We start from the raw sequence: 27,485 nt of genomic DNA, 5'->3' as shown, positions 1-27,485 counted from the left end.
TGGAGCACAGGTAACAGCTTTTCCTTTGATTTCCTAGGGGAAAAAGAAGAGACGAACACGGGAAAAGCAGCAAGATTCCAACTCAGGTAAGTGCGTGCAGCCTGGCAGTCGTTCCTGCTTTCCTACTCAGATGGGAGAATCTAAAGCAATTGTTGGGTTTTACGGTGTTTTCCTTAACTAGAAAAATACACATTCATTATTTTTTTAAGCCATGGCAAATTAACATTTCTGTGACTTTTTAATAGACGTGTTTGATTTAGAACATAGGTAGTGTATGAAAAATGAAAAGATTGGATTTTGGCAAATGTATAATAACTTCATATAAACTATCACTAAACTTTATCTGTTGAAAGCATCCAAGGTAAATGTCCCCATCAGACCTACAGTTGTTATTAACTAAAGAAAACTCCTCTCAAATGCATCCATATTGTATGTGGGGCGAAATGTAATGGCAGGACTGAAGATCATTCACGGTACTGTTCCAAGTTTGGTTGCTTCAAATCTACATTACTTTGAAATTACAAAGTCATATTAAATCCCACCTCCCTGTACCACCCTGCCAATTAAAAAAGATTTCAACAGATTTCAACTGGTCACAGACACATTCCCATCATCCAAGGCTATTCATATGCTGTTTTCAGAAGTGTTTGTGCCATATCAGGAAGAAATATTATATGTACCAATAAATAGTCATTAAAAAGGGACTCATTATCAAGAGATGTGTCCTAGTAATACCTTCAGTTTAATTAACACTGTTGATCTCATTCAGTGCTGAGTCTGATAAGAGGAATACAGGCTTTTAAGCCTTTATGTAGAGTGCATTGTATATTTTTATATATCCACATATATGTCTTGTCTATGTGATACAAAAGTGATAATTTTGCCTGTTACAGATTGAAAACCAACTACTGGTTGTACACAATGAGACATTGATGGTGGTTGAAAGAGAGAGGCTGAATCTAGCACACAAATGTACTGTGCACTGTTCCAATCTCATTTATAACACCAGAGAAAAACATGATGTGCCTGAAAGCAAACAGGGCTTCACCCTAATGAGTCCCTTAATTATACAGTAAAAGAACAATGTTTTAGGAAAGGCTATGGAGAACAGCTTTTCCATTAAAACTGGAAGGGGTATGATGGGGGGCAGAGTGGAATACCTGGGCCTAGGTCTCCTTGGTGCTAACTCTGCTTTCAGTCTGCTTCTGCAATGTTTCCTCCTCTTTTCTTCGTGCGCAGTCCAAGCTCACTGGCAGCCCGCATAGGTGCTGCTGAAAAGACACGGAGCTGGTAAGGATACAGATAGAGGAATAAGGCATCACCTCCGGGATTTGGCAGTTTTTTCCAGATTTAAGAATTTTGAAGAGCTGTGAATTTCCCTGTAATTGCCCACGTTTCTCAAAGCTGTTTCCCAAACCACCTCCAGCTGCCAGCAGTGATCACTGATACTTGCCTAACGATCACTTTTTTCCAGGTGGTGCCATTCTGTAGCAGAAGATAATGGGATTGTAGTCTGTTAGTCGTGTGTTAAAGTGGCTAAAATGATGTTGCCTCTTTTCTTCCTCGTGCTCCTCCTCCTCTTTGTGCCTCTGCCTTGCCCACTCTCCGCCGCGCATGCTTCTGTGTTCAGATCCTGCCTCTCCTAAGAAATGCAGAGCTCGCTTTGGCCTCAACCAACAAACGGACTGGTGCGGCCCATGCAGGTGTGTATCGGCATCTCCTCGCTGCTGGGTGTTCCTGGGACAGTGGGTTCAGCTCCAGGTGTCCTTCTCAGCCATCCGGCACGACCGGGGGCTGCTCTGTCCAGGTAGGGATGGGGTGTGCTCTGGGAATCCTCAGGAGTTTTCTGAGCTGCGAGGGACAGGCTGTACTCTGGGTTTTTTATCCCTTCTCAGGAAGTGTTGGTTTAGTGCTGTACATATTCCTCAGCTGATGGATTTTCCTGGTCTTAAAAGCTTATTTCCAGGATGGAGATATCTGTGGCCCTGACACGAGGCTTTTTTTGTTCCATTAATGTTTTCCAATCACATTAGTGGCACTCTAGGGCCTGCAGTGAGGATTTGATGGGGCTTTTTTTTCCTATTTATACTGGGCTAACCATGTATTTCAAGATCCAGCTCTTCCTGAGCCTTAAATTTTGCAGTACCCACCATGGGTGGGGTGGGATAGCCTCAAGCAGCAAAACAGCTGTATTCTTCAGGCTCTCAGAGATGGATTTGCCCAGGCAATAGTAAAGTTTGCATCAACCAAGTGCTGCTTGGCTCAGAGGGGCTGCAAAGGCAGCCAGGCAGAGAAAGCTCCTGAAAGCTTCTGGATCTGGGTGCTGGAGCACAGAGAGACTCCAGCTTGCACAGAGGTCTGCAATTTGCAGTTTTACATTGAGGAAAAAGGTGGAAGTAAAGTACTGCTTGATGTGTTCACTTCAGCTTGAAGTGACTAAAACCATTTCATCAGCCTAAATCTGGCCCAGACCTTGCTGCACCCCAAGCTCCAGTCCCTGTGTCTGAGCCCCATGTGAGCTCCCCTCCTGCACCTCAGCATGCCACAACAGCGGAGCTCCCTGTTTGCCTTTTATTCCCTGGGTAGTGTCATCAAGCAACATTTTTTAATTGATTAAGAATCCAGACAGAACTCAGTGTCTTGTTAATACTTGAATGTCTAGAGGGGGCTGCTGGAGCGTCCCGTGTCCCCTGCAGCTGTGCCATCAGGCTGAATGCCCTGTTATCTTCCATGGACACTTCTTTCACCTTCCCTCTGCCTTCATTCCAGCTCTGAACTCAGCTTCTCCTCTGCATGGCTTCCCAATTAACACAGGCTGCTGGAGTGCCTGGACACCTTGGCGTGCTCTTCATGTGTACCCTGTGTAACCAAGCCCTGGTCAGGCAGAGCTGCTGTGCAATTCCCATACTAACACGTTTGTGCCACTTAGGGACTCCTGTCCGACATGCTCTGCTCACCCATGAAGAACAAGTTCCCCAGGAGGATTTCCACTCCACAGGAGAGGTTAACTGGTTAAGGCTGGGTGTTCCTACTCTAGAGCATTCACACTCCTCCCACATACCCTGGGGATAAACACTCCTGGGTGCTCTGGTTTCCAAAGGGAGAAGGATAAGTTCCCTTAGAGAGGATAAACCCCTTTAGATGTGTAACAGCCACCTCAACATAACCCATGGACTGGGTCATTATCAGCAGTCTGAAGTATCACATCTGCTTTTTTTTTTACTTTAAATCAAATGAATCAATGGGCACATTCCTGTAATCTTAAACAGGTCGTTGAAACTCTATCCTGCAGCTACTCCCAAGGTGTCTGTGGGAAACACAGCTCCTCCTCGGGCTTGTCTCTGGGGAATTACTACCTATGGAAAATACCCTCGAGTTAAATACTCAGTTCAGCTGAGCTGTTGTGTTTCCTGTCGCATTAATTGGGTCAGCACGGCTGATGATGGCACTGACAGCAGTAATAGCACTGCTCTTGTTCACATTCAGTGAAAGTCATGTTTAATACTGGACTAGCTAATACACATTCTCACACCGTCTGGTTTTTCATTAGGAAGATCAAAGAAAGGCACGTGCCTGCATTAGTGAGTTCTCCATTTGATTTGTTTTCCTCAAGTGAGACAACCAAGGCAGGGAGCCAGGTGGGAGATGTTCTTTTACCTATTTTAGCTGTAAAGGCTCCAGCAGAGGAATTGTCCCTTTGATACTATTAAGGTGACATCTTGAGAGCTCTTTGTTTGAGCATGTATACTGAGGTGCTCAAGGACCCAAGGCAGGTGACATGACGAATCTGTCACATGGAGAGAAGGAAAACCAGCTCAACAGAGCGAACACAAGATAGTATGACAGACTGTTTTAACTACCCCTGCTTGCCCAGAGTCAGTCTGGATGTACAAAGTGACACTTGGAATTTGGGATAAATACTGAACGGAATTGTCAAAGGATGTGAAAGAATCATGGCCAAACCCAGCTACAGCAAGAATGTGACTTGTATTTTTTGATACCCCCAATCATAACATCCAAACAAGTGGGGAACCTGAGTGTTCCCTCCAGGAGGGATGAAGAGAGGTTGGTCCCTTCTCCCTAAGGCAGATGCTGCTGCCTTAGGGACCTTTCCAGTCCCAGCAGATTTTTTCCTAGAAGAGCAGGACTGGGGGAGGAGAGCTGCCCCGTTTGGGTCAGTAAAGCCATCCCCAGCTGATGAGCTCTATCACACTCCACAAGATGGAACCATGGAACTGAGTCACCACTGCACAACCATTCATACCCTTCTGCCAAATCTTTCTCTCTAGTGTCTGCCCACGTTGCATTTTGCACCTATACTCCACTTCTCAAGGGAGAGGTCACATCCCAAGTGGAGGTCTCAGCAAACATTTCCTCTCCAGGAACCCCATGGGCTGAAGTGTGATTGGTAGCTCTGTCACGACTGATTTTCCCTTAGCTCGGTAAGCAGGTTAAAGGTGATCTGCCCTCCAAGGAGCACCAAGTCCTCTGAAGGCCTCAGGACTGTTCCACCTTTGCAGAGCAGACACCCTCAAGACCATCCCAACCAGTCCCAGGCCATTTCCTTTCCTTTTCCTGAATGGTTGCTGAGCACGTTTTTGTTCAGCTGTATCACTGAGTTGTCCTTGGAGGGGGGGATGAATGGGAAGTACACTCAGATGCAGAGAGAACTCAGCAGGAAAGAAGAGCTGAGAGCTAAGGCCAGGTTCAATAGTACTTGAAGCAACTTCTGGTCTAGTGGAGGGTGTCACTGCCTATGACAGGGAGGTTGAAACAGGACAAGCTTTAACCCAAACCCGTCTGTGGTTCTGAATAGATTATACTGTGCACAAAGCTAGGAAAGTGCTGGGAAATGGGCTCTTGGAACCTTTAGATTTTGGGATGAGAAAAGCTGAGACTGGTGTGAACGGCAGTATCCCAGCAGAGCACAGCCTGGCACTGCTAAGCACAGTGGTGCTGATGTGCCCTGTGACACCAGTGCACACCACTGTCCTGCAGGCCTTGCCTGGGTTCTGCGGCAGGTGGGGAGGGGACCCACGGGGAGAATGCTTTAGGCCTGAACTCATGAGAGCCAGGCACCCCCACAGAATTCGAGTAGTTGGGGTGGTGGCTGGCGAGGAATGACCTCACGGGTTGGACCTACGTTATTCTTTTGATTTTTAAATTATTTTTATTATTATTTTAAAATCTTGTTGTTTCGCTTTTTTATTATTATTTTCATTTCATGGCTTTGATAATTATTATTATTTTGAGGTTTTCTTTATTTTCTGCTGTTTTCATTTTTATTACTGCATTTTGATTTTTACTCCTCTTTCATGCCCCCCTTCTCTCCCGCTGCGACCGAGCCGCTTCCCACGGGCTCCGCTCCCGGCCCGCTGGCGCCACCTGGCGGTGTCCCCGCAGCGCTGCAGTTCCGCCGCCATCCCGGCCCCGCGGGGAGAAGGGAACGGCGGATCCGCGGGGCTGACGGGACTCTCCCGTTACTCACAGAGACCTCTCTCCGCTGTTCCAGGAGGAAAAAGAAGTGCATTCGGTACCTACAAGGAGAAGGACGCTGTGCCAGCCCAGTTTCTTCCGATGGAAGTGCTATAGACTCCCCTCCATCCCCACCGGACGCACTCCGATGCATCCCCTCCGCCTTCCCATCAGAGCAGCTCGCAGCCCCCGCCAACCCCGAGCACCGCGACCAGCCCGATCCCTGCCCCGTGTCCGCACACCTCCCGCCCGCCTCTGGCCCGTCCACACCAGGCGCCCGGCGCTCCTCGGCGCCCGCCGCGCCCCCCGCCTACAGCCGCGCCTCCTCGAGGACATAGTCCCTCGCTAGCCGCTTTCCACACCGGGCACTCCGCTCGCCCACCTGGTTCCACTGCCCCTGGACGAGGACCACAGGCCCAGCCAAATCCCCATATCACTGTAAAACATGCGAAGTTTGGCGACAGGATGACTTAAGGATGACGGAAATCTCACTGGGTTGGGGTTTTTTTTGGAGGGGAGGGGTGATAAAGATAGAAAAGCAATTAAAAAAAAAGGTAAAAAATAAGTTCTTACCAAAATTTAAAGTGCTGATGAGTAAACAAGCCTTTTGTCCCTCCCCTGTGATGCCTTTTTGTTTGTTTGGGGTTTTGTTTTGGTTTCTTTTTAACTGCATTATCTCCACGTGTGGCACTGAGCAGAGCCATGTCCCCTGCTTGCTGTAGTAGGTGGTAGGTGCTGTCAGTCTAACCATGGCTTCCACTCCCTGCCCTCCGAGCTGTTGAAAGTGTAGTCACTCACAGATCTCTCATAGCCATTACACCACGGAGCTGAAAAAGCTGGAATAGCAGCATCTTTTTTTTAAAGCCGTTATGTCTGAAAAGGAAACGTAGCGATGCCAGCATTCTGATCTGACCAGGTAAAAGAGAATTATTTAAACTAATGAGGTGAATTTTTTTAACTTCTTGTTTGAGAACAGGAAGATGTTGTTTGCAAGTAACAGGTCTCTGTGCAGACATGTCCCATTCCCCGATTGTGCAGCGACACAAAGGGAGCACCAGCCGGGCAAAGGATCACAGACTGGCTGCTGGAAGGGCTGATGGTTGCTCAGGGCATCAGTCAGGTGCAGGGTCTGCCCTGCTGTTAGGAATTATCTTCCGCAGATGTGGATGGTAAGAAATCCCACCAGACAGACTGGCCAAAGCCTCAGAAATCAGTCTGTTGGTTTTATAGGCTCTGATCGAGCTCTGCACCTCCACAACGGTGAGCAGGGCAAGGCAGCTGTGGAGCCAGGAGCACCAGCAGGCTGGCCAGTGGCCCAGGATCACACTAGCCCAGGGCTGAGGACCACACTGGCCTTTCTCTGAGCAGACAGAGTGGGGAGGGGGAAGGTGTGAGCTCTCCTGTCGCAGGGCTGTGTGGCTGCAGAGTAGCACTCACTAACCTGCTCTGGGCTGTAGGCATCCATCTGTACATACCCTCAGCGAGATAAGAACCCTCTTTTTCATGATTCAGTGTAGAATTTTTTTAAAAAAACCTTATTCTAGCTTTTTCCCGAAAGATTCTCCACCCCAATGACGATGCCAAATGTTCATGTATTCTCTCCAGCTTTAAAATGTTTACCAGTTTCTGGCATTGTATTTATATTTTGAGTTTGATAAACAAAACACGATGGATTATGATCTCCACGAACTGATTTAAATCCCAAATAATTTCAAGTTCTGGATTTACTTCAGGTTTACAGTCTTCTCAGAGACCACAGTCTAGTCCAGTGCAGACTTTTTTCCTCTTTGAAAGAAATCTATTCCAGACTGCTGAATAAAAAAATGACACCACACAGAGGTAGAGGGAGCACTATTTTTTCCTACTTGATAGATGGGTTTTGGAGTACTGAATACAAAGTATGTAGTAATATTATTGTAGAACTGCAAGAAATTTAAGATGACTTTTATAATGTACAAAATATTTTTATATTTTTTCTTAATGCAAAAACACAAACCATAATTTTTTACATTGGATTAAACATAACTTTTTAACCAAGTGTATGCCTCAAAGATCTAAACTTTAAAAAAAAAAAAAAACCTAACTAGTGTGTAGACCAGCTTTGGGTTTAGTCCCTTTATTTAGATAGTTTTGCTTATAGTAGTATAGATTTTTTATTTCTGGTTTTAGTTTAGAAGATCTAAATCTAATTCTTTATTCATCTCCTATGTAACTATAACTTCAGAAGCACTGACAGAAAGCTATGTGCACAAAACTCACAAGTTTGCGAAGTCATTTTGAAGTGTGAATCATTTTAACCCTTGGAGAAGTAGCATTACCCGAGTGAATGCCAACTGTACACTTGTGCACTGACTGCAGAGGGCTAATTACATAGCACTAGATCAATATGCAATCTTCTCATTTGAAATTATTTTAGCAAGCTTAGTCAACAGCATGTTCCACTGCTGAACAAAGGAACTTAGTAGATTTGCCAGACCTAACATGGTTTCTTTAATAACTTGATTTACAAACAAACAAACAAAAAAACAGCTTTAAAAATGGCTGTGTCTAAGCTCATCATTTGTCACGCTCAGACCCTCTGCTACTGTAAGGTGCTGTAAAAGTGTCACCTACTGGAAACACCGCAGATAACAGACCAGCCACCATAGCCTGGTGTACCCCATACTGGGTGTAAGGCTCATGTAACTTAACACCCGACTGGTATCGGATGACAGATGTAACTTAGCAGCAAAGGCAGGTAGAAAAGAACAAGCAGATGTGTCTAAATAACAACAGAGGACATTTCAGGGTAAGTCCTGATCAGTATTAAACTAGCCGAGGCACCCAGAACAGCCCTCATTCATTTCACACTCTGGGACTTCTACCCTGTTATTTCAAGGCTCCTCTGACCCCTCTATGGTGTTGTGAGTCCCTGCCTCGACCAGCAAAAGGCTCATCTGCATTACAGCCTCATCTCACCATTGTTATTCCAATTGATTCCTGCAAAAGTTCCTTAGTGACACCTAACACCTGCTCTCCAGGAGCCCTTCCCTGTGCCCTCATGGCACAGAAACGTTTTCAGAGTCCCAGAGCTGGAACAGTCACATCCACAGCGTTGTTGTGCCTGTGTTCTGTTCTATACCTACAGGTTAATGGCCAGGCCTTACCATGTGCTTCCATCTACTGTAGGATAAACTCAGAATATCAACTTGTGATATACTACACTCAGTTTATACTGGGTTAACTGAGAAAATTCCATTATTTTTATTACAAAACACAGAAAAGATAGCTTTAGGCTGCCCCTTTCCAAGACAAAACAGTATGATTAACTTCTGTTCCATGGCCCAGTGGCTGATAACCAATGCCAAAACAAAGTTACTCTTTTTTATTAATACCAAAAAAGTGTCTTTAGAATTACCATATGAAGTGTTGCTATTTTGTGTTAATACTCTTTTTTAACAGAAAGAAGACTTTGCTCTGAAGTTTTTATCTCAAAAAGTTTTTTTTCTAGTTACATCAGTTTAACTCTTCCTGAAATACATATTTGAATTCCTGGAATCAGTCTGAATGTAGAAGTCATGGAAGTACCACTTCATTAAAACAAGTAAAACCACTGTATGGATGTAGTAGGGATAAATGTTTTGCAGCTGTACCTTCATTTGTCCAATGACTATCCATTATTTGTTGTCATTTTTTTACTTCACTGAGTTTGTAGTTTTTGGCTTTTATGTTCAAAGTATGTTTATAGCTTTATAAATAAAGTAATTGCCACACTGGCTGTTCAAAAGAGGCCACTGGAAGTTATAATGCTATCAAACTCTCATGTAACTTTTTCTTAACGTTCAAGAGGATTCCTGCTTGCTTTTGTTTTCTCCCTTCAGCATTTGTATGTTTGAATAGTTTTTAGAATAACTGCCAATAACCTTCAATGTGTTAGACTGAAATAGTAAGCCAAGGGCACAAAGGAAATACTTTTTTCTACAATTCCTACTGCCACACAGTCTTCCCTCTCCCTACCCCCACACTTAATCCCTTTATCCAAGAAAAGCCTGATCCCTGATCACATACTGACTTTAAAAAAAAAAAAAAAGGGAAGGACCATACAAGTTAAACAGCAACAGAAAGCTTAACAGTGGGAAATCAGTTTCTCCAGCTTTCTGGAATTTCTGAGTACACAGCCAGTGCCTGTTACAGCAGCAAGGGGCAGGTTCAGCTGAAGCATGGAACACAGGCAGCAGCCACATGACAGCCCAAATGCTCAGCACTGCCCCAGTATCCTCCTCTACAGCTAAGCACTAGTATTACTGGAGTGGGTAAGACAATGGAGAGATTAAAAAAAAAAAAAAAAAAAAAAAAGTCTTTTCCCCCTGCCAGGCAGCTACAGAACTTGAATCTGGATGAAATCTGAGCCAGTACTACAGGGGAATTTCAGTAAGAGAAAGTAAGTTATGCAATCCTAACTACCAAGACTAGTGAGAGTATTACAAATCTGCCAAAGCCACATAATGGCTTGAGCACACAGACCAGCCTTCCTCTACACCTTCACAGGTGCCTCAGTGCCAACAGCCAAGTGTCACAACCTGGGGCTTCAGCAGAGGCTCCACCACTCCACATTTGACCAGAACAACTCAAGCTTTGGGCCAGTTGCTCTCACAATTAACAAGTTGTATCCCAGGTGTGGTTATGCAGGCACAGCACAGTTGCAGCAGTGCAATGAGGAAGATAAGCTTTGTCTCTCCCTCATCCTAAAGCAGCATGAGGCATTGTGCAAGGCAGTGGCTGCTGACAAACACTGACACTGGGCTGGTGACAAGCACCCAAAGGAATTTACACAGGCTGCTGCCACCAAACACAATTACATCAGGCTTCTCTATTATCCACAGCACTCTGAAGGGGAACAAGCGTACTCTGGAACACTGCACATACAGATGGATTTATTTCTTGTAAGAATCCAGCACAAGCTGAATATTAACTACAAGCATAGCCATAGAAATGACATCACATTTTCCTCTAGTAGCACTTTTGAACTGAGGTGCATTGTTTGCAATACAGGCTGCTGGAAAGGCTTCAGCATATCAAAGTGTAGCAGTGGAGTATTTTATTTGTTTTAGACAATGTCTAATACACCAAATATAATCCACAGCAGCACAAAGGCAGGCCCCACAACCTCCTGAGCAACCAGATGTGAGGAGCAGCTGTACCCAAAGCATGGGTTTCAATGCTGCTTTAGAGCAAATTCTGAATGTTTCATAATGGTTACATCCAAAATTTAGGTAATCTTGGTAAGCCATCAAAAATTCTTTTGGGATATTCAACCATCACCCAACTTCATCTCACATTTGCCTACTGTGTCTGATTAGTACCCTGCATTAGTCATTTTTTAAAAATTTACATCCGTTATATTTCAATTAGCCACTGCCTCAGTGCTACTATTTCTACACTCAGTAATAAGTGACAGTAAAATTGTCTAGTTCCAAATAACTAGAACCATTTGCAAACACAAGTTTAGAAGCCCTTTATTAATTCAGAAGTGAAACACCAATATTTCAAGTGAGATAAGTATGTTTATTAAGATTCATTCTACTCTAAGGTTTATACAGAATGGAATGCAATACAAGCTAAGAGCACACCTCAAAGATCTACCACACAACCATCCCCTACTCCCTATAACGGAACAGTAAAAAAAAAAAAAAATTAAAAAAAAAAAAAAATCAGAAAAACAGTTACTGTTTAACTAGTTGCAAGTGGCTTTGTCCAAAGAAGATAAGCTTGATATTGCATTAGCTTTGTATGCAATAATTAAGTCTCTACAAGCTGAAGTATCACATACAGAGGCATAAGATTTCCTGTGGACACATGAAACCATATTTCCTAGAGCAACATCACAAGGGTCTTTAAAACTGCCTTAAAACCAGCCACTAATGGTATGCACAGGTCAATAATATTAACTTTGGTAATGTCAGTCATTTTTGGTCAAATCTGGATTCCACTTTAAACAGTAACATGTATAAAAACACCCATCCTGTGCATAAAACAACACATTTTATTTGCTATCACCTAGAGGCAGGTCTTCAAGACATGGTTGAAGTATTCAAATTTAACTGTCAGGAGTTTGTTTAGTTCTAAATCACATTTTCACTAGTCTATAAGGCAAGACTAAAAGGACAAGAAAGTGGTCAAATATTTTTTTTAAATGCAAGACAAGGACCATCTTGAAAATTATATAGCTTTAAGTAACACTTAACTTTTCTCCACAATGTTTTTGTAAGAAATCCAGTAACTTTTTTACATTATCTAGTTCCCCAAGACACATTCTGGTTTGTTTTGCTTTCTGAAGTTATCAATACCCTGTAAATACATGTGTTTTGCTCTTCTTGAGGAAGAAGCCATAGATGTTTTTATTTACAATCCTTAGCACTGTAACTGGACTTACAAAGTGTCATGAAAATAATAACCTTAAGTGCTACTTCCCATACAGAATCCACGCTTAGTTATGCTTTATTCATTGCAAAGTAAAAAGACATCCAATTACACTAGTAAAAACCCATATCTAGATCTGTACTCAAAAAAACACTACACATGCAAAGGGAACAACATCCTGCTAACACAACTTAATTTGCTGCTGCATTTGTCTAATATTAACAATTATGAACAGGGCAGTGCAACTAGTATTTGGAACAATCCTTACAGTGTTTGAGTGTCAGGCACAATACTTCATTTCTCTTCACACCACTGGTTCTCTTTACGCACCTGGAAGAGCAGTTTAACTGTTAGTATGTTGCAGTGAAATTCTAAGCCTTGGCCGTAAACACCCATAAGCATTCAGGATTATTTACTGCAGGAAGACAAACTTGGAGCAGCTTTAATTTTTCACACAGATGTTGCAATTATAAAGTCCATCTTCCAAACTGGCCTGTTTATTAATGTAAGCCAGGTTTTTCATGCCTAAGTTTGATCAAATCTGAAATTTTCCAACCAAGTGAAGCAAATGGAGTATCTTAAGTCTAAGCCATTTGTTTCATGACATAGCATTGAAAAATACCCATACAACTCATTGCCTTGTATTGAAGCCAGGCATCTTGTTCTGCTTTTTCCCAACTCTACCATTTTCCATTTAGTTTGTTAGTCAAGTTTTAAGATCAATGAGTTTGTTACTTAGAGAACCCAAACTTACCTTTCCAGCCACGTGCAGCAATACATCTTCAGCATTCCTACAGCCTCAAAACAGCAAACTAAGACTGCCACAAACAATCCTACCTGCTTTCTTATTAGAAATGTTGGAACTAGAAAAATCAATACACTTTTGTGACCTTTTCAGGTCATGGGCTGTAAGCATGGTAGATACCAAAAAGTCTTCTTCTAGTATCACCTCAATTATGCGGAGCTGATGCTTTAGTTTACATTTACTAGTAACAAGTCTGTTGCATCACAAATTGAGTTATGACACACCACACTGTAATTCAGCACAAACAACCAGCTAAATTATAATTAAACCTAGATCAAGTACCTGTGCTTCTTCCTCTTCAGTGAAGTCATTCTTAATATTGAATGTCTTGCGAATTTCTTCTGGGGTTTTCCCCTTGATCATGTTTGCCACTGTCTTGCATGTGACATCCAGCAAACCTTTGATGTCCAAGTAATTTGCAGCCTGTAAGAGAGTTTTCAGATTTAAAGCCTCCATATCAATATTCTGCCTCTGTAGATGCACTATGCAAGTTACGTTTACACTGAAATTTTAGAATACTGTATGCAAACAGATCATCTCCACTTTGAGAAGCTTCTAGCTAGAACCTTCAAGGTACAGTACCTAAAACTTGCTTGTCAAACAGAAAGTAGTCATTTGTACCATGAAAAACACTGCTCCTGGCCTACCTAACAAATAGCTTTCAGAAGTCTGCCAACATTCTAGATCTTCAGTGTTGCAGTACTGTTAACCAGCCAAGGCAGGTAATGTTGGTTCATAGGTCCATACAAGGTACAAATTTAACAGTCAAAGTTAGATTTTCATTTTTATGCAGATCTCCAGAACTCTATAACTAGTAATAAGCCCTCAACTTGAACTTGAGAGCCACAAAAATAAAAGACAGTGCTATTCAGAAAGGTATATTGATTGATGAGCGAATATAGATTAATACCAGCATTAGACCAACAAGCATTCCAACATCCTCAGCAATTTCAGCCAATACTCACAGACCCACCTGCCCTCCCCACATCCTCCCTTCCAATGAAGAAGTAACTCAAGAAGCATAAAGGCTTTATTTCTCAAGTGCATAACAGAGCTTCACTTCAGAGGCACAGCCTTTGCACTTCTTAAGGACACTCACCAGGATAAGTTCAAAAAGTGTTCCTTGGTCTACTTTCAGAAACTCTTGATCCCACACAGGGATGTCATCTGTTCTCTTTTCTTTGTTCTCATCATCCTCAGGAGGAGGTGGATCATCCTTGTGATGGGTGCACCACTGAATCACCTAATTACAGTTTTGATATTAACGTTTTATCCAAGTGATTCTCCCATTAAACCCCAACTATAACCAAATTTTGGAAGAAATGTACCTTTTTCTCTAAACTAATATTAAAATCCTGTATGAACATGCTCAAATCCGCAATATTTTCATTTTAGAACAGTTGATACCCGATCCCAGAATACAACAGCTTTCAGAAATCCCAACTGAGTTAGAACCATGTTAACTACTTAATCTTAAAAGCCAGCTGCTGGTGCTATAAAGTTATTAGTCCCTGTGCTAACATACATGGGCTGTACAAAGAAAACCTAAACCTCATTTTTCTCTTTTAATCTGTTTGCAGAAATATACTTTGTATTAAGAAGACGACTACACAGGGGAAGAGTGCAGAGTGGCAATAGCTACCAGCAGGTCACGTTCACTCCAGTACAAAGTTCAGCCAGCAAGGTTAGCGTTGGTTTGGGGTTTGTTTTGTTTTTGAGTTTGGGAACATGCAATCTCATGACCCAGACAAATAAAAGGAGCAGGGATCAGTAGATAGTTTACTGCAAGTAAAATCCTGTTCCATTTCACAAATCCGAGAGACTTCACAAGTTTAAGTTATAGGTCTGTTCATTAGGAAACAATTCCTAACCCTATATTTACCCCAAAACAGGCACAATAGTTTGGTGCTTACTTGGGCACTACTCTTTCTACTTGAAAGCATAAAGGATCTTAGACACGACATGACTACACTTTTTTCCCTTGACCCAATGACCAGCTGTTAATGAATTTAATACCACCAAGCGCATACACTGTCTCTTAAGCACTGTCACTGCCACTCAGACACAGCAACTGCCACTGCACATCACTCTCATCACTGCCGGTCCCTTAATCCTTTCTCCAAACATTTGCATCTCATGGACAGCCACCTCGGTTCACAGAATCCAATTAAAAATCAGTGCTTTGACACCATGAAATGCCAGTGTGCACAGATGCCCACTGGAAGCCTGTCTGGCTTCCAGCTGCTCTTCCAGGTCACCCCTGTACATACTCTGCCATTATCAGTCTGCCAGCCTCAGCCCACATGCCTGTGTTCGTGCACCTTGATTTGGTTAAGCTTGTAGCACATGAAAAATATTTTTTAACTAAATGTTCATAATATCCAACTCCAAGATGAATTTCACATTTCTTTACTGCCATGCAGCATAACCACTTTCATCATCTTACCTTTTTTAAAATGGCTGCATTAACATTTGGAAGAGGGACTGGGTCATCATCACCTTCATCATCCATTCCCAAATCTAAAAATGGAAAAATGACTGAGCAACTGGCAGACAAAACTATTTACTGAACTGGGATGCCTCATCAATTTTTCACTATTTTGACAACACTGAGGCTGAATGATTGGTAACAAAGGACCTCTAAACCGTGAAGTCAGGAGCTTTTGAAAGGCTCTGTGGAGCTATGGCTGCATTATACATTCTAGGTTTTACCAAGTTGAGGTTAAGTGGATGATAAGGCTTGCCTCATCATATGAGAGCATCTGCAAACTATCAGCTAAGAGTCACTTGCTAACTAAGTGGTCTGAATCTGCATATTAATTCAGATGCTGAACAATCTGACAAATATTTGTATATTTTTACCATTTACACAGTTTCTACCCACAAGTTCTCACTGAAGGCTCCCATTCCATTTATGATTAAATAAGAATTCAAATCTACTGTGGTAAATAAGATACAGTGTCTTGTCCTCTGCATGAGCAGGAAATACTGTAGCCACAGAAGTGCTTATGCTCTGAATCACTTGTACTGATCTTGTACCAAGTGAAGAAGTTCACATGGTAAGACAGCAGTACAAATCCTTCCATCAATTAAAACATTTATAAAGCATGCTTCCAACACTCCTGTTTCAAAAACTCGTCAGCGTGCTCCAGAGAGATTTGGATTTGTCCCCTTGATATGATCAAGGAATCAATGTAAAAATTAAGAGAAAAATATAATCAAAATTTCAACTTGATACACAGAACAAATACCACATTAGCCATCTTTGATTAGAGAATGTGCTTTTTTATTACCCAAATACTAACAGTTGGATGACACCCTAGCTATCAAAGACATCTTGCAATTAGTTATGCAATTGAGTAACAATGCAGACCTCCACTCCTTACATGCAGATGAGCCAATGTGACATCACCAAGGAACCTAATTTTTAAGAACATATGACCATCATCAGTCCTCAAATTTGTACATTATAAAAATCATGTACTTCTGTATTTAGACAAGTCCACTACTGTTGTTATCAGTGGGATGCTAATTAACACTACTGTTTTGTTTTAAATTACTCCACAGATTCAAACTGAAACACTGTCATTAAAACATACTGAAGTAATTCAAGCAATATCTGAAGTTTGGTCAACTCTGCCTGACTTGTCACCATCACCTCTCAACCAGCAATTTCATCCGTTAGCAGAAAACTGATATTTCATTGGTAGTCCCATGGTGTTCAGTACAACCCAAACGTTCAGCTCCTCCCCTCTCAGCTGTAGCATCCAACACACAAAACATTAACTGATGCTCAGCCACCTGCACTGAAAATGCATTTCACCTGTTCTACCAGACTGGTTCTCTCCCAGGTTACAAAGAGGCAAGTTTATGGTGCCCAGCTTACACAATTCCCATGAGTAACTTCCCTCTAGCTCCACCTGAGTGTCACTAAACACCAGCAGTGACACAGCTAGTGCAGGAGAAAACTGAGAATTGCGCTCCCTAATGCATTCCGTTTCCTGTTTGTGTTACCAGCCATGTTCAACAGCATTTTATTAACAGAAGTGTTCAACCTTATTTTTACTGTTCTTATAAGGTGTCACAGCCAAACAAAGATTTACATGCAAGAGCATTATATTAATTATATGTACAGAAATAACTGTTTCTAAGTTAGTTCATGAATACATCCAAAAACTAGAAAAAAACACCAGAAAACAATGAGGATTTGCACTAGAGGGATCAGTTTGCTCTGTATCCCAGCCATCTGGCAGATTTCCCCTCCCCCACCATGAGTTCTTTTGTTTCAAATTTATGTCAGCAGATCAGATCTAAGTATTTATCCCAAATAATTTAACAGCATTCACAAGCTCACAATACAGGTTTAACTCCAGCTCCTTATTGCATTGATTTATTATCTCCCACTCCATACAAATGATATTTACATTCTAAGACTGGTTTGTGTGATTAAATCACCTGAAGTTTAAAATATTATTGACGTTCTGTTTGCTTAACCCTCACAAAAATGAAGTAGACTGTAGGCAAGGCAGTGGGCTGCTTGTAGTTTACTGACCTCCCTACAAGTGTTCTTAACCACGGCTTTTTACAAGAGCACATCCATCCTAAACAGTTTCCACTACAACAGCAGGAGTTCCAGGTGTTTGGGCAGGAGATGGCAAGCTGCTCCACAGACCTGGGAACCCTTTTTCAGCACAGTACCAGCTTGTCTCAATCACTGTCCAAGAGGCTTCCTCAGGGTCCCACACTCTTACCTTCCAGCATAGTCTTTATAGTCACAGACTGTTTTGCAATTTCCACATCAACTTCGAAGATTTCTCCATCTGAACTCTGCAGTTTAATTGAAGGCATCTGCAGGAGAAGGACAGTTATTTCCACACAATATTCAGCAGATGTTACAAGTTCAGCTGACTCAAAGATGTGCATCACCTTTACTGCTGAAATAGTTTCTTCCCAAAAGCAGATAGCCTCAGATAACCTTAAGTGCATTCAGATCATTCACTCCTTGAATCAACAGCCCTAAAGTCATTAATCCTCATGCTTAAGAAACAAGGACTGACTGAAGTCTAACACTAATTTCTGAGCTTTTTTTTTTGAATTTGAAAGCATAAAATACACAGATTAGTCAATAGTGCTTTTTTTTTTCAGTACAACACCACAGATATCTTTCTCTTTAAAAAATTTTCAACACTTCCTAAACGCCACTTGCCTTCAAATCCAAACTGCTACTTACTTCAGCTGCTCAAACGATGTCAGATCTCAAAAGCAGTTTTCAAATGATAGCCTCTGGAACAGAATCATAAAGTTGAGGTTGGAAGGAATTCTCCTAGAAAGAGTCTAGTCCAGCCTCCCTTGCTCCAAACAGAGTTAAATAGACCGGGTTACTTAAGATCAAAGGCTTTCATCCAGAAGTGTTTGGATTTCTGAAGAGATTAAAAAGCAATAAACTCCTAAAAGGAAGGCCTTCAGCACTCACTACTGCTCTTGCAAAGCAAGAAGCAAGATCAGTACTTCGTTAGCATCTGAGATGACCATGCATTTTTAACAAAGTTCCTCAAAAAAACTGTAGTAAGACCTACAAAAAAGAGGCAGTGGGCTTGAAAGATCTCATTAGCAGAAAGACAATCAAATTTTACAAGAAAGCATTATTCCAGATATGAAACAACTCAAACCCAGAAGTAAAGCACATGACACAGCAGCCAGGAGATGACAACTTCTGTCTGAAACTACAAATGCAGACTGTGGGGAGTATCACTGCACTTGAGCCAACTAAAGGACACTGTAAACTATCTAGCCACACAAATTTTATAAATTTGTTCTCAATCAGCTAGTAGGATATGTTGTAAGTTCCTTTACTACTCAAAATATTTGTTAGCAACAAACCATTGCAACAGTTTCCCTCTCTTTTTGGTCCATCGAGTTACCTTCTTCAAGATCACTGAAGCATGTGTTTATACAGCCTTTACAACTACTGTGAACAGCTCTGGAAACAAAGAATTTCAATTAAATTCTGAATGTTCTTCCCCCACCAAACTTACAAAAATTTCACACACTAGCTCCTCACAGTAGCACCTGAGATATCAGTAGTTAATTAACTGGACCACTTGAAGCAAACTTGCATTACTTCTTTCTGAAAGCTCACCAGTGTAGTGTGGCTAAGCCTGCCAGTCCTGTGCAAACCCAGGCCAAGGGAGGCTTGGCCAACACATGTTATTAAGCAGCTCACACCAGCCTCGAGTCCTCATTGCTTTAATTTCCATTTGGCACTGAGCAGCTAGTTAATGTTTACACAGCAATGTAACCCTATATGACAGTACTACTTCTAATTAAGATGGGTGTTCTAGAGATACACAGTCGTGATTGTTCCAAAGGAACAAGTATATATATAAATAGACGCAGACAAAACCAAAATCTGGATTAAAGCACAGTTCTGATAAGCAGTTTGAATTATGTTCTGGGAAAAGTGCTGCAGGCACGCATTTTAAATTTAATGCATCTATTCTTGCAGCGACTGCCCGGGAGCACTCCAGAACAAACCCAGCTCCATTGCCAGTCTCCCTGTGCCTGGGTCTACATAATGCTGCGCAACAGAGCCGGCCAGACAGGGATGCTGCCTTAGTCAGGGGAGCCCTAGCAAGGATACTTCCCTCCTATCACCCAAACCCACTTCTAACAAGACCTTTAGTTATTGCTGAGGGTCTGAAACAGGTAGAATTAAGTTAAACTACTGCCTTATCATTGACAACACATCAGAATTTCATCCAAATTTCATTTTTTTTTATACCACAGAACTCAGTTTCCTAGAAAATGGGGGGGGGGGGGGGGGGGGGAATAATTTTTAGCAAGCTGCAGTACAGCTCTGCCAGGTGACAGTCCCTGGGCAGCAGCACCACTGGGTGACCAAGCAAACTAGTCCTAAAAGCTTTATTCGACCACAGTACAACAGGCTGGGAGCCAAGCTGAAGCCAAACCTGAATTAGAGCGGTAATTTACATGTCTAAGCCTGAAACGCCAAGCTCAGCCACCTACAGCTGCACCTCCCAGCTCCATTCCGGATGGATGCCCACTACTTCCCCCTCGCCTTCCGCGTCAGCACCGGTAACAGGAGCCAGGTAACGAACTCGCACCTGAGGTGCGGCCGCTACAGGTCACGGGGAGGGGGCAGGGCGAGCCGGGAGGGGGAGGCGCGGGGGGAAGTCTCGGCCTGCTCGGAGGCTTCACTCACCGCTCCCGCGGGCAACGCTCCCCACACCGCCCCCGCGGGAGTTTTATTTCCGCACGGCCCGGGAGGGCTCAGCCCCAACGAACCCTGGGAGCTTCAGCCCTGCACGGCACAGGACCGCTCATCGTTCCGCCCGCCCCGGCCCCCACGATCACCCCACAGCCTCCTAACCCTCCGTCCGCGGCAGGCCGGGCCCGCCGCCCCCACACAGCTCCTACTACTGCCCCCGCAACCCGCTCGGTCCTCACCGTGAGGCTGCGGAGGCTCCACGAACAGTGAGGAGGCGGTGGCGGCGTTCAGGCCCAACTGCGGCAGCGGTTTTATACCGGGCGGGGACGGGAGAAGGACCCGCCCCTCGCCACCTCGCAACGCCCGGGCTGCCTTCCACGAACGCCTGAGCAAAATACCCCGCCGCGGTGCCTCCCAAATGGTAAAAACCAATACTTGCGCTGCCTTCCGCGAGGTGCGGAGTGGGGAGCGGAGCCGAAACGAGTTTGAGAGGAAGGAGCGGCCGATGGAAGGTTTTTCAGGCAGCGACGGAGCCGCTCCAGAAGCCGCACAATAGACGGAGGCCAGGGCCCCGCCCCGCGGCTTAAGGCGCCCCTGCGGGCCTGGTGCGGCCTGGCTGTAGTGAAGGGGGGAACCGGCCCTACGGGGTCCGGACCGCTCCCTGAGGGGCAGCGCGGGGCTCCCGTGACGGCGGAGGGTGCCGGTGTCGGGGGCCTGGTTCAGTGCCCTCCAGTGGGCCCAGCTGGCAGGTCGTGTGATGAACTCGGTCATTCAGGGTAAACCAGGCTCGCCCCAGAACGCCCACGGTGCGGGTTTTCCTTCACGGGGAGAAAGGCCAGGGCCCGAGGATAAGCGGGTGATGCTGCGGATATCTGTGGAGGCTTCCCGCAGGTAAACACGGTGAAACCCCATCGTCAGGGGTTGCTCCAGCGGCAGAAGACAAAAAACAACATTAAACAACGGGCTAGTTTAAAGTTGTTCCAACATCAGACAGCCTTCCTCAAGTGGAAATACGTGCGGGACATTTCTTGGAGCCGGAAACTGATTTAGCGCTGAGTGGTGCTCACAGAACATCTGCCCTAGGAAATTCCCATCAGGAATTTCAGGCAGTTCTAGCTCAGCCCTCTAAAGCATTTCCAGACACCAGCTCTGCAATGAGCCCCCGGACCGAGGAGCAGAGCAGAGCTGGGCACCAAAACACAGCCCAGGCCTTTGTGTTAGCAAAGGCCCACCTGCGCACTGTGCCCAGCACAGATGACGGCTGAAAGGTCACCAGTGTGTGCTAGAAAACGACAGGTACTAGGTTTTCAGGAGAAAAAAAAAGAATGAAGGGTTTTGCATCATGAGGAAGGGCAGGCTATGACCTCTCACGTTGCTATGAGGTGTCTGGGACACTGTGTTGTGCTGTCACAGCACGCACTCTATGCTCTACTTCTGAACCCAGTTTTGCATCAGCTCTCCATGGCAAAATACCTTTCAAGTAGGCAAGATATTTACATAGTGACAATGCAGGATTCTGACAATTTGTTTTGCTTCCAATCTGAAACAAAAATGTTTTAAGAACCAAAAAAGCATGTTTTCACATCACTCCAATGCAGACGCTGCCAGGGTGCCTGTAAGCACACTGATACCTGCAACAGCATTACACTGCAGAGTGTAGCATCATTTATAGCCTCAGGCAGCACCAGGGGAGGTTTAGGTTGGACATCAACAAGGATTTCTTCCCTGAAAGGGTTGTCAAGCATTGGCATGGTGAAGTCACCATCCCTGGAAGTGTTCAAGAAACAATGTAGCACTGAATGCTCTGTTCCGGTTGACAAGGTGCTGATCAATTGAGAGTTGGAATTGGTAATCTTGGAGATGTTTTCCGAACTTAATGATTCTGTGATAAGTCACAGGTTTCCCTTCCCTTGGGGTCCCAGAGAGTCTCATGCTGTGCACCCTACACGTTAAGAAAAAAATGACAGCCAGACCCACTGGAAAATATCTTCTAACATGAAGAATTTTCCCAGGATTCAGAATTTCTTAGTTGAGAATCTTGTTTTCTTCAGTTCAGTAGCCAAGTCAATGAAGTGTCAAGAATTCCTTACTCCCTTCCCTCCTTTGCTGCCCTCCTTTGCTTCCTTCCTGTCCATCTGAGAGTAGACACAGAATCATAGAAGGGTTGGAAAAGACCTTAAAGCTCGTCTGGTCCCACCTACCCTGCCATGGGCAGGGACACCTTCCACTAGATCAGGTTGCTCAGGGCCCTGTCCAACCTGGCCTTGGACACTTCCAGGAGTGAGGCAGTCATAGCTTCTTTGGGCAATCTTTGCTATTATCTATCTCATATGACAAGTGAGACTACAATTAGAAAAGTATTTACTATTAAAGACTTTGTTGGTTGGGGCTGATTCTCTGGAGAGATGGAAGACGCAAATAGACTCTCAGCCAGGAAGAACCTAGAGCTCAGCTGATAGCCAGGCTGTTCTACATCAGAGCATATCACTTAGAACAGGCTTCTCTACAAAATTCCAAAGAACTGTGGGAGGTGACTGCCTAACTTGGGAAGCTTGTTCCATGGGCTTTAGGATGCTGAGCAGTTTGTTAGTCAGAGCATATTTGAATAAAAGTCTGAGCAACCTGATCTGACTTTGCAGGTGGATCCAGGTCACCTCTGTGGTCCCTTCCAGCCTGGATTACTGTGTGCTTCTGTACTGTGCTCCCCTGCAACTCTTTCTAACAGCTGAGGGAGCAGCCAGGGGGGCCAGGTGATGCTTGGCAGCAGACTTGGACACTTGGAAGTTTCTCAGAGATCCTAGTATTGATAACCACATAAGCTCTTTGTTCACCATTGAATGGGACCTAATTTTCATTTTTAATTTATATGTATCTCATATAGTGTGAAGCCTCCAAACTACATCTAACATGACTTTTTGATTGTATCAGCATCGCATTTACCTCTTTCTTCTTCAATCACACCATCTCATACTCCAGTGCTGAGAACCACATTCATTGCACTAAACACTACTGCTTTATTTTCCTTATATTATGATTTTTTATTTATATTAAAACTCCTCGGTTTAGAGAATCAGATAACAGAAGGTGGCCAGCAGAAAACGTATCTACAAATTCTAAATCCTCTTTCCCAATGTTGCCAAAGACCAAGGTTTCTGATCTGGCTCGTGACCAGCAAGCACAAGCTCACAGACTGCAAATCAGGCTCAGCAAAGGGGGAATGGGGTTTGCTTTCAACACAAGACAAATCTAATGGAATCTAGGAACAGGTAGAAAGCTAAATTCTATGCTTAATTATAATTGTGGATAAATTTAATTAAAATTATACTGTGGATGAGCTTGGTACAGCTCTCTACAGCTTTTCAGAGGAGAAATTTCCATCCTCAGTGGACTTTGAATTCTATTGTTGAATTAGAAGTCTGGGAACATTAAAACAGCAAAAACATCCCACACCCCAAAAAAGAGGCAGATGGCTGTCACAGATATGCTGTAATCACACAACAGCACCTCCCACTGTGCCCTACATATCGTACAATGAACCTCCCCAGCCACTCCAGATGCTTCCTATTACCTGTTGTAAAAAACCAGCTGCTGCAGCAGCGATAGCCCAAGTACTGTGAGTCAGTCAGTATTAATGGCACAAAATCCCCCAACCCTGGCTAACGCTGCAAGGCAAAGAACAAGACTGCTTAAAAAAGGGGTGGCCCAATTTCAATTTTTCTGCACATAGGTAATGATTGCACTGCAAATAATCCTAAAGCTGAGCATTGCTCCCCTGAGTGCAGAGAATCGAACCATGTATTAGCCATGGGTAAATTACAATTAAGGACCTTTGACCACTGAGAACATGGAGGAGGAAGGGATCAGCTTAGCACCAAAGCAAATACCTGAAAAGACTGGAGCAACTGAGCTTGATTTAACGCTTAATCACATCCAGAAGAGCTCTAACCTACATACTCACAACATCCCTGGGCTGCAGGTGCAGCCAGTTGAGCAGCCACATGGTAACAGGGGAAGAGGGTTTAACATGCTGAATGTGAGGGAGCAGCCTCCTGGACACAGCCCTGCATCTGCTCCACAGCCTCAGATTCCCTTCTTGGATGTTTCTCTCAGGCAAAAATTCATGTGTCCCCCACTCTTCAGAGCACCTCACATTCCACTTTGATAGAGCAACGGGATTTTTTTTTAGCTGCTGGTGGTGATTTAGAGACTATGGAGATAACACACTGATCAGTTTTGAATAAATAAATGTGATGTGGGATTGTCAAAGTCTAATGACAATCAGGCTTGAAAGAGCTCAGGTTTGCTCCATTGACAAGTTGGAAAAATCCACAGAACTCATCCTGGATTTACTGAAATAGGGAGAGCAAGCCAGGGAGAGAGCCAGGTATGACCATGGAATCTGAAAAATAACCTAATCTACATGTTAGGGGAGAATGACAGTTGCTGCAAAAATCATCCTTTTTTTTCAGGAATACAAAAGATGAGGAACATTTTTTAAAACAAACAGCCACATCAAAATTGAACAATGAAAATAATTGAACTGACTGATTCAGTGTAATACCAGAAAACATCAGAATTATTCCTGTGAGAGAGATGGTAGAAAGACACTGCAGAGCTCAAAGGCCTGGGCCATTGTTTTTTAAAGCAATCTTGGAAAAATGCAGCAGCAGAAGAAGAAAATTCTTGTTCTCAGTACAAGTCTGAGAAACCTGTATAAAGCTATAAAAAGCTAATTACTGCATTTCCACTTCATCAAAATTTGTATTAAAGCAGCATCCTTGAGAAGGTGTCACTTGTATCCCAGCAAAAATGCAAAATGGGCAGACCCCAGCACTTGGGTGAGAGTCCAGGTCAGAGAATTAGAGAATCCTAGAATAGTTTGGGTTGGCAGAGACCTTAAAGCTCATCTAGTTCCAACCTTCTGCTGTGGAGTAGACCAGATTGCTCAAGGTCCTATCCAACCTGGCCTTGAATACTTCCAGGGATTGGACAGCCACAGCTGCTCTGGGCAACCTGTACCAGGGCCTCACCACACTCATAGGCAAGAATTTCTTCCCAACATCCAATCTAGTCCCACTCTCTCTCAGTTGAAAGCCATTCCCCCTTGTCCTGTCACTCCAGGCCCCTGTCCCAACACCCTCTCCAGTTCTTTTATAAGCTCTTTATGCACTGGAAAGGGCTTTCAGGTCTCCCCAGAGCCTTCTCTTCTCCACGTGAACACCCCCAGCTCTCGCAGCCTGGCTCCAGAGCAGAGGGGCTCCAGCCCTTGGAGCATCTCCATGGCTTCCTCTGGTCTTGCTCTAGCAGGTCCACAATATCCTTCTGATATTGGGGATCTCAGAGCTAGACACAGCATGGCAGGTGAGGACTCTCAGAGCAATGTAGACACCAATGGACTGACAAAACCCAATAACCAAATCCTGTCAAGCGGACACCAAGTGAGATGTTTTTATCAGCTTCTATTTCTTCCTCCAACAGCGCTCCCATTCCCTTTACATAACAGCAGGGATTCGACATAGTTTAAAAAACTGAAGACGCAGAGAAGGAAGACTGAAAATAGAAATACCTACCTCAAATCTATTTGCAGCATCTATTTCCTAATCTCACCTTCACTCCACCTCCCCATATTTAAACAGTGATTTTTGTACCAGGTCTGCCCTGGCATCCTCTGAAATCATCTGGATCACTCTGGAGGAGCCAAGCCCTGACCCTCTACCTGCTAAGAGTGAGGGTCACCCACCTCCAGCCACATTAGAGCCAGTGCATGTCAGCCTTGCCGATAGCAGAGCAGTTCCCAGCCCTGTCGGGTCACGACGCGTCGGTTCCGACAGGCAGGGCAGTGTCACGTGGTGGCGCCGGGGATCGCTCCGACGGACGGGATCCGTGGGAGAGCTCAGCCCTGGACAGATGCGTTCCCGGGCTTCCCAAGAAAATGGAAAGTGCAGACTTTCTGTAGATGGTATTGCGAGTGGTACCATATAAAACTGTAAATATCCTTGATATAAGCACGAGGGGAAGGGAACTGGGTTAGCTTTACAAGGGTGCCTGGCCCTGGTCTCCAACGCTGGAGCCGTTCAAAGTCCAAAAAGCAGATTCTGGGCTGGTTCTGACGCCACAGATAATAATGAGCAGTTGCTTTGAAGTGTCAAAGTCCATGGGATTAAATTTGTGTTTTAGAAGTCACCATTTTAAAATGCATTCAAAGCATTTTAAAAAGAGATTCCGGGAGGGAATGGCTGAGCTAAAGCTGGATAAACTCATGACCAGATAAACAGAACCCATCACTAGCCTTTCTCTCTCCCAGCAAGCTGTGGCACTCTCTGCCCTGAGCATTGTCCCTGCTCCAGCAGCAGCCGGCTGTGTTCCTCTCCCCCGAGGATAAACACAGCAGTGGAAAAGGAGCGGCGCTGCCTGAAAAGTGGGTCAAGCATGGAACGAAACACCCACCATAGGATACGCCCAGGCAGGGCTTCTCGCGCCTCCCCCCCCCCCCCATTTTCCTTATAAAATAAAGAAGCAGAATAGAGCAGCCATCACTGCCGACTCCTGCACCGATGACCACGATAAAGAAGGCTTTTCACAGCAGGGTTTAGGGTTAGGCTGGAGGTGGCGGGGGGAGGGGAGTGTTTTCTCAAACTCCTGAAAAATAAAGGCAGTTGGGAGCCAGACTAAAGCCTTTCAGCCCAATCGCTCATGCAATTATCAATGTAAACAGGACACTCCTGTTTTACAGTTCAGCACTTTCGGTTTTAGATGCATAATCTGGAAAGCAGTTAATAGATTTATTGAAATTAAGAAACAAACTAAAGCACAAAAACAAACCAAAAGAACCTAACCTCCAAAAACCAAGATGTGTTTGGGGAAAATCTACTGAGGAAGATATAGACAGAAGTCAAGACAACCAAAAGCAAAGATTTAGTTTAATGATAGCAGTAGCAGCAAAATGGAGAGTGTTCTCAAAATCACTTTCCTGCAAGTTCTCATGGAGGATGCTCACCCTGATCCCACTACTCTTCCATCATCAGTCCAAGGTACTATTAGCGACTAATGTTTTATACATTACTTATACCAGCAGCAATTATTTTAGTTTCCATCCCGAAGTTCTGTTTACCAGAGAGTAATTAAGAGAGCAGTAGTTCAACCCATTTTAAAGAATAAAGCTTTTAAGCTCCAGCATAGGTTTTAAAAGGCTAAAACATGCAGCACTGCTTAATTTTAAACCAAAAGCATTGTTTCAGCCTTTTTTTCTCTGTCCATATGCCAAAGCTTGCTCAAGAAAGCAGCCTGCCTCTCTTTCCATCCAAAGAGTACAGATAAATGAATTAGAGCACCAAAATAACTTTCTGTAGTACAGGAGGCTAATTTCATGAACTGCTGACTCTGCAGGGTTTTGTTGGTGTGTTCATAGGTACTGAAAGATTTCTACACAGTCCAGTATGATTCTTACTTAACACTTTACCTGTTTCCAACTTTCTCCCAGAAGAACGTGCAGAACACCAATACTGTGTGTTATGATTGCTGTAGCACACAGAAGGCATCCAATGCCTTCTACAAAGCTTCAAAAATCACTGCTTGTAG

The 27,485-nt window shown here is 43.9% G+C and overlaps 2 protein-coding genes and 1 long non-coding RNA gene across 17 annotated transcripts in view; 2 read left to right on the top strand and 1 right to left on the bottom strand.

The window, feature by feature from the left end:
- Window positions 1-9,241, top strand: part of TCF7 (transcription factor 7) — a 73,571-nt gene extending 64,330 nt beyond the window's left edge. For 3 of the 5 annotated variants that reach the window (XM_088173707.1, XM_088173705.1, XM_088173706.1), the window contains 3 exons: window positions 38-86; window positions 1,631-1,703; window positions 5,513-9,241. In XM_088173707.1, the coding sequence (XP_088029833.1) occupies window positions 38-86; window positions 1,631-1,703; window positions 5,513-5,813 (423 nt within the window). In that variant the 3' untranslated portion in view covers window positions 5,814-9,241. The remainder of the gene's footprint in view (window positions 1-37; window positions 87-1,630; window positions 1,704-5,512) is intronic. The other 2 variants (XM_088173709.1, XM_088173708.1) reach the window with 1 other exon arrangement.
- Window positions 9,242-10,954: 1,713 nt separating this feature from the next.
- On the bottom strand, window positions 10,955-26,300 carry SKP1 (S-phase kinase associated protein 1). 10 transcript variants are annotated; one of them, XM_088173714.1, is made up of 7 exons: window positions 20,147-20,250; window positions 17,910-17,962; window positions 17,431-17,527; window positions 15,126-15,199; window positions 13,779-13,922; window positions 12,962-13,102; window positions 10,955-12,204 (listed from the first exon to the last, which is right to left on the bottom strand). In XM_088173714.1, the coding sequence occupies exons 3-7, from the start codon at window positions 17,525-17,527 to the stop codon at window positions 12,169-12,171; spliced, it is 492 nt and encodes a 163-aa protein (XP_088029840.1). In that variant the 5' UTR covers window positions 17,910-17,962; window positions 20,147-20,250; the 3' UTR covers window positions 10,955-12,168. The 10 variants fall into 10 exon arrangements, with proteins under 10 accessions (XP_088029840.1, XP_088029844.1, XP_088029842.1 ...); XM_088173718.1 differs by having other exon boundaries at window positions 17,886-17,962; window positions 20,147-20,217; XM_088173716.1 differs by lacking the exon at window positions 20,147-20,250 and adding an exon at window positions 19,902-19,947 and having other exon boundaries at window positions 17,910-18,099.
- On the top strand, window positions 19,567-25,733 carry LOC148221980 (uncharacterized). 2 transcript variants are annotated; one of them, XR_015806986.1, is made up of 2 exons: window positions 19,567-19,788; window positions 22,547-25,733. It is a non-coding gene; the product is annotated as an uncharacterized LOC148221980 (long non-coding RNA). The 2 variants fall into 2 exon arrangements; XR_015806987.1 differs by lacking the exon at window positions 19,567-19,788 and adding an exon at window positions 20,675-20,798.
- Window positions 26,301-27,485: the final 1,185 nt, after the last annotated feature.

This window comes from Sturnus vulgaris, chromosome 15 (genome assembly GCF_052056855.1).
Source record: "Sturnus vulgaris isolate bStuVul1 chromosome 15, bStuVul1.hap1, whole genome shotgun sequence".
NCBI classification, from domain to species: Eukaryota; Metazoa; Chordata; class Aves; order Passeriformes; family Sturnidae; genus Sturnus; species Sturnus vulgaris.
Note: the sequence above shows the minus strand (reverse complement) of the source record. Positions and strands in the feature narration are given on the sequence as shown.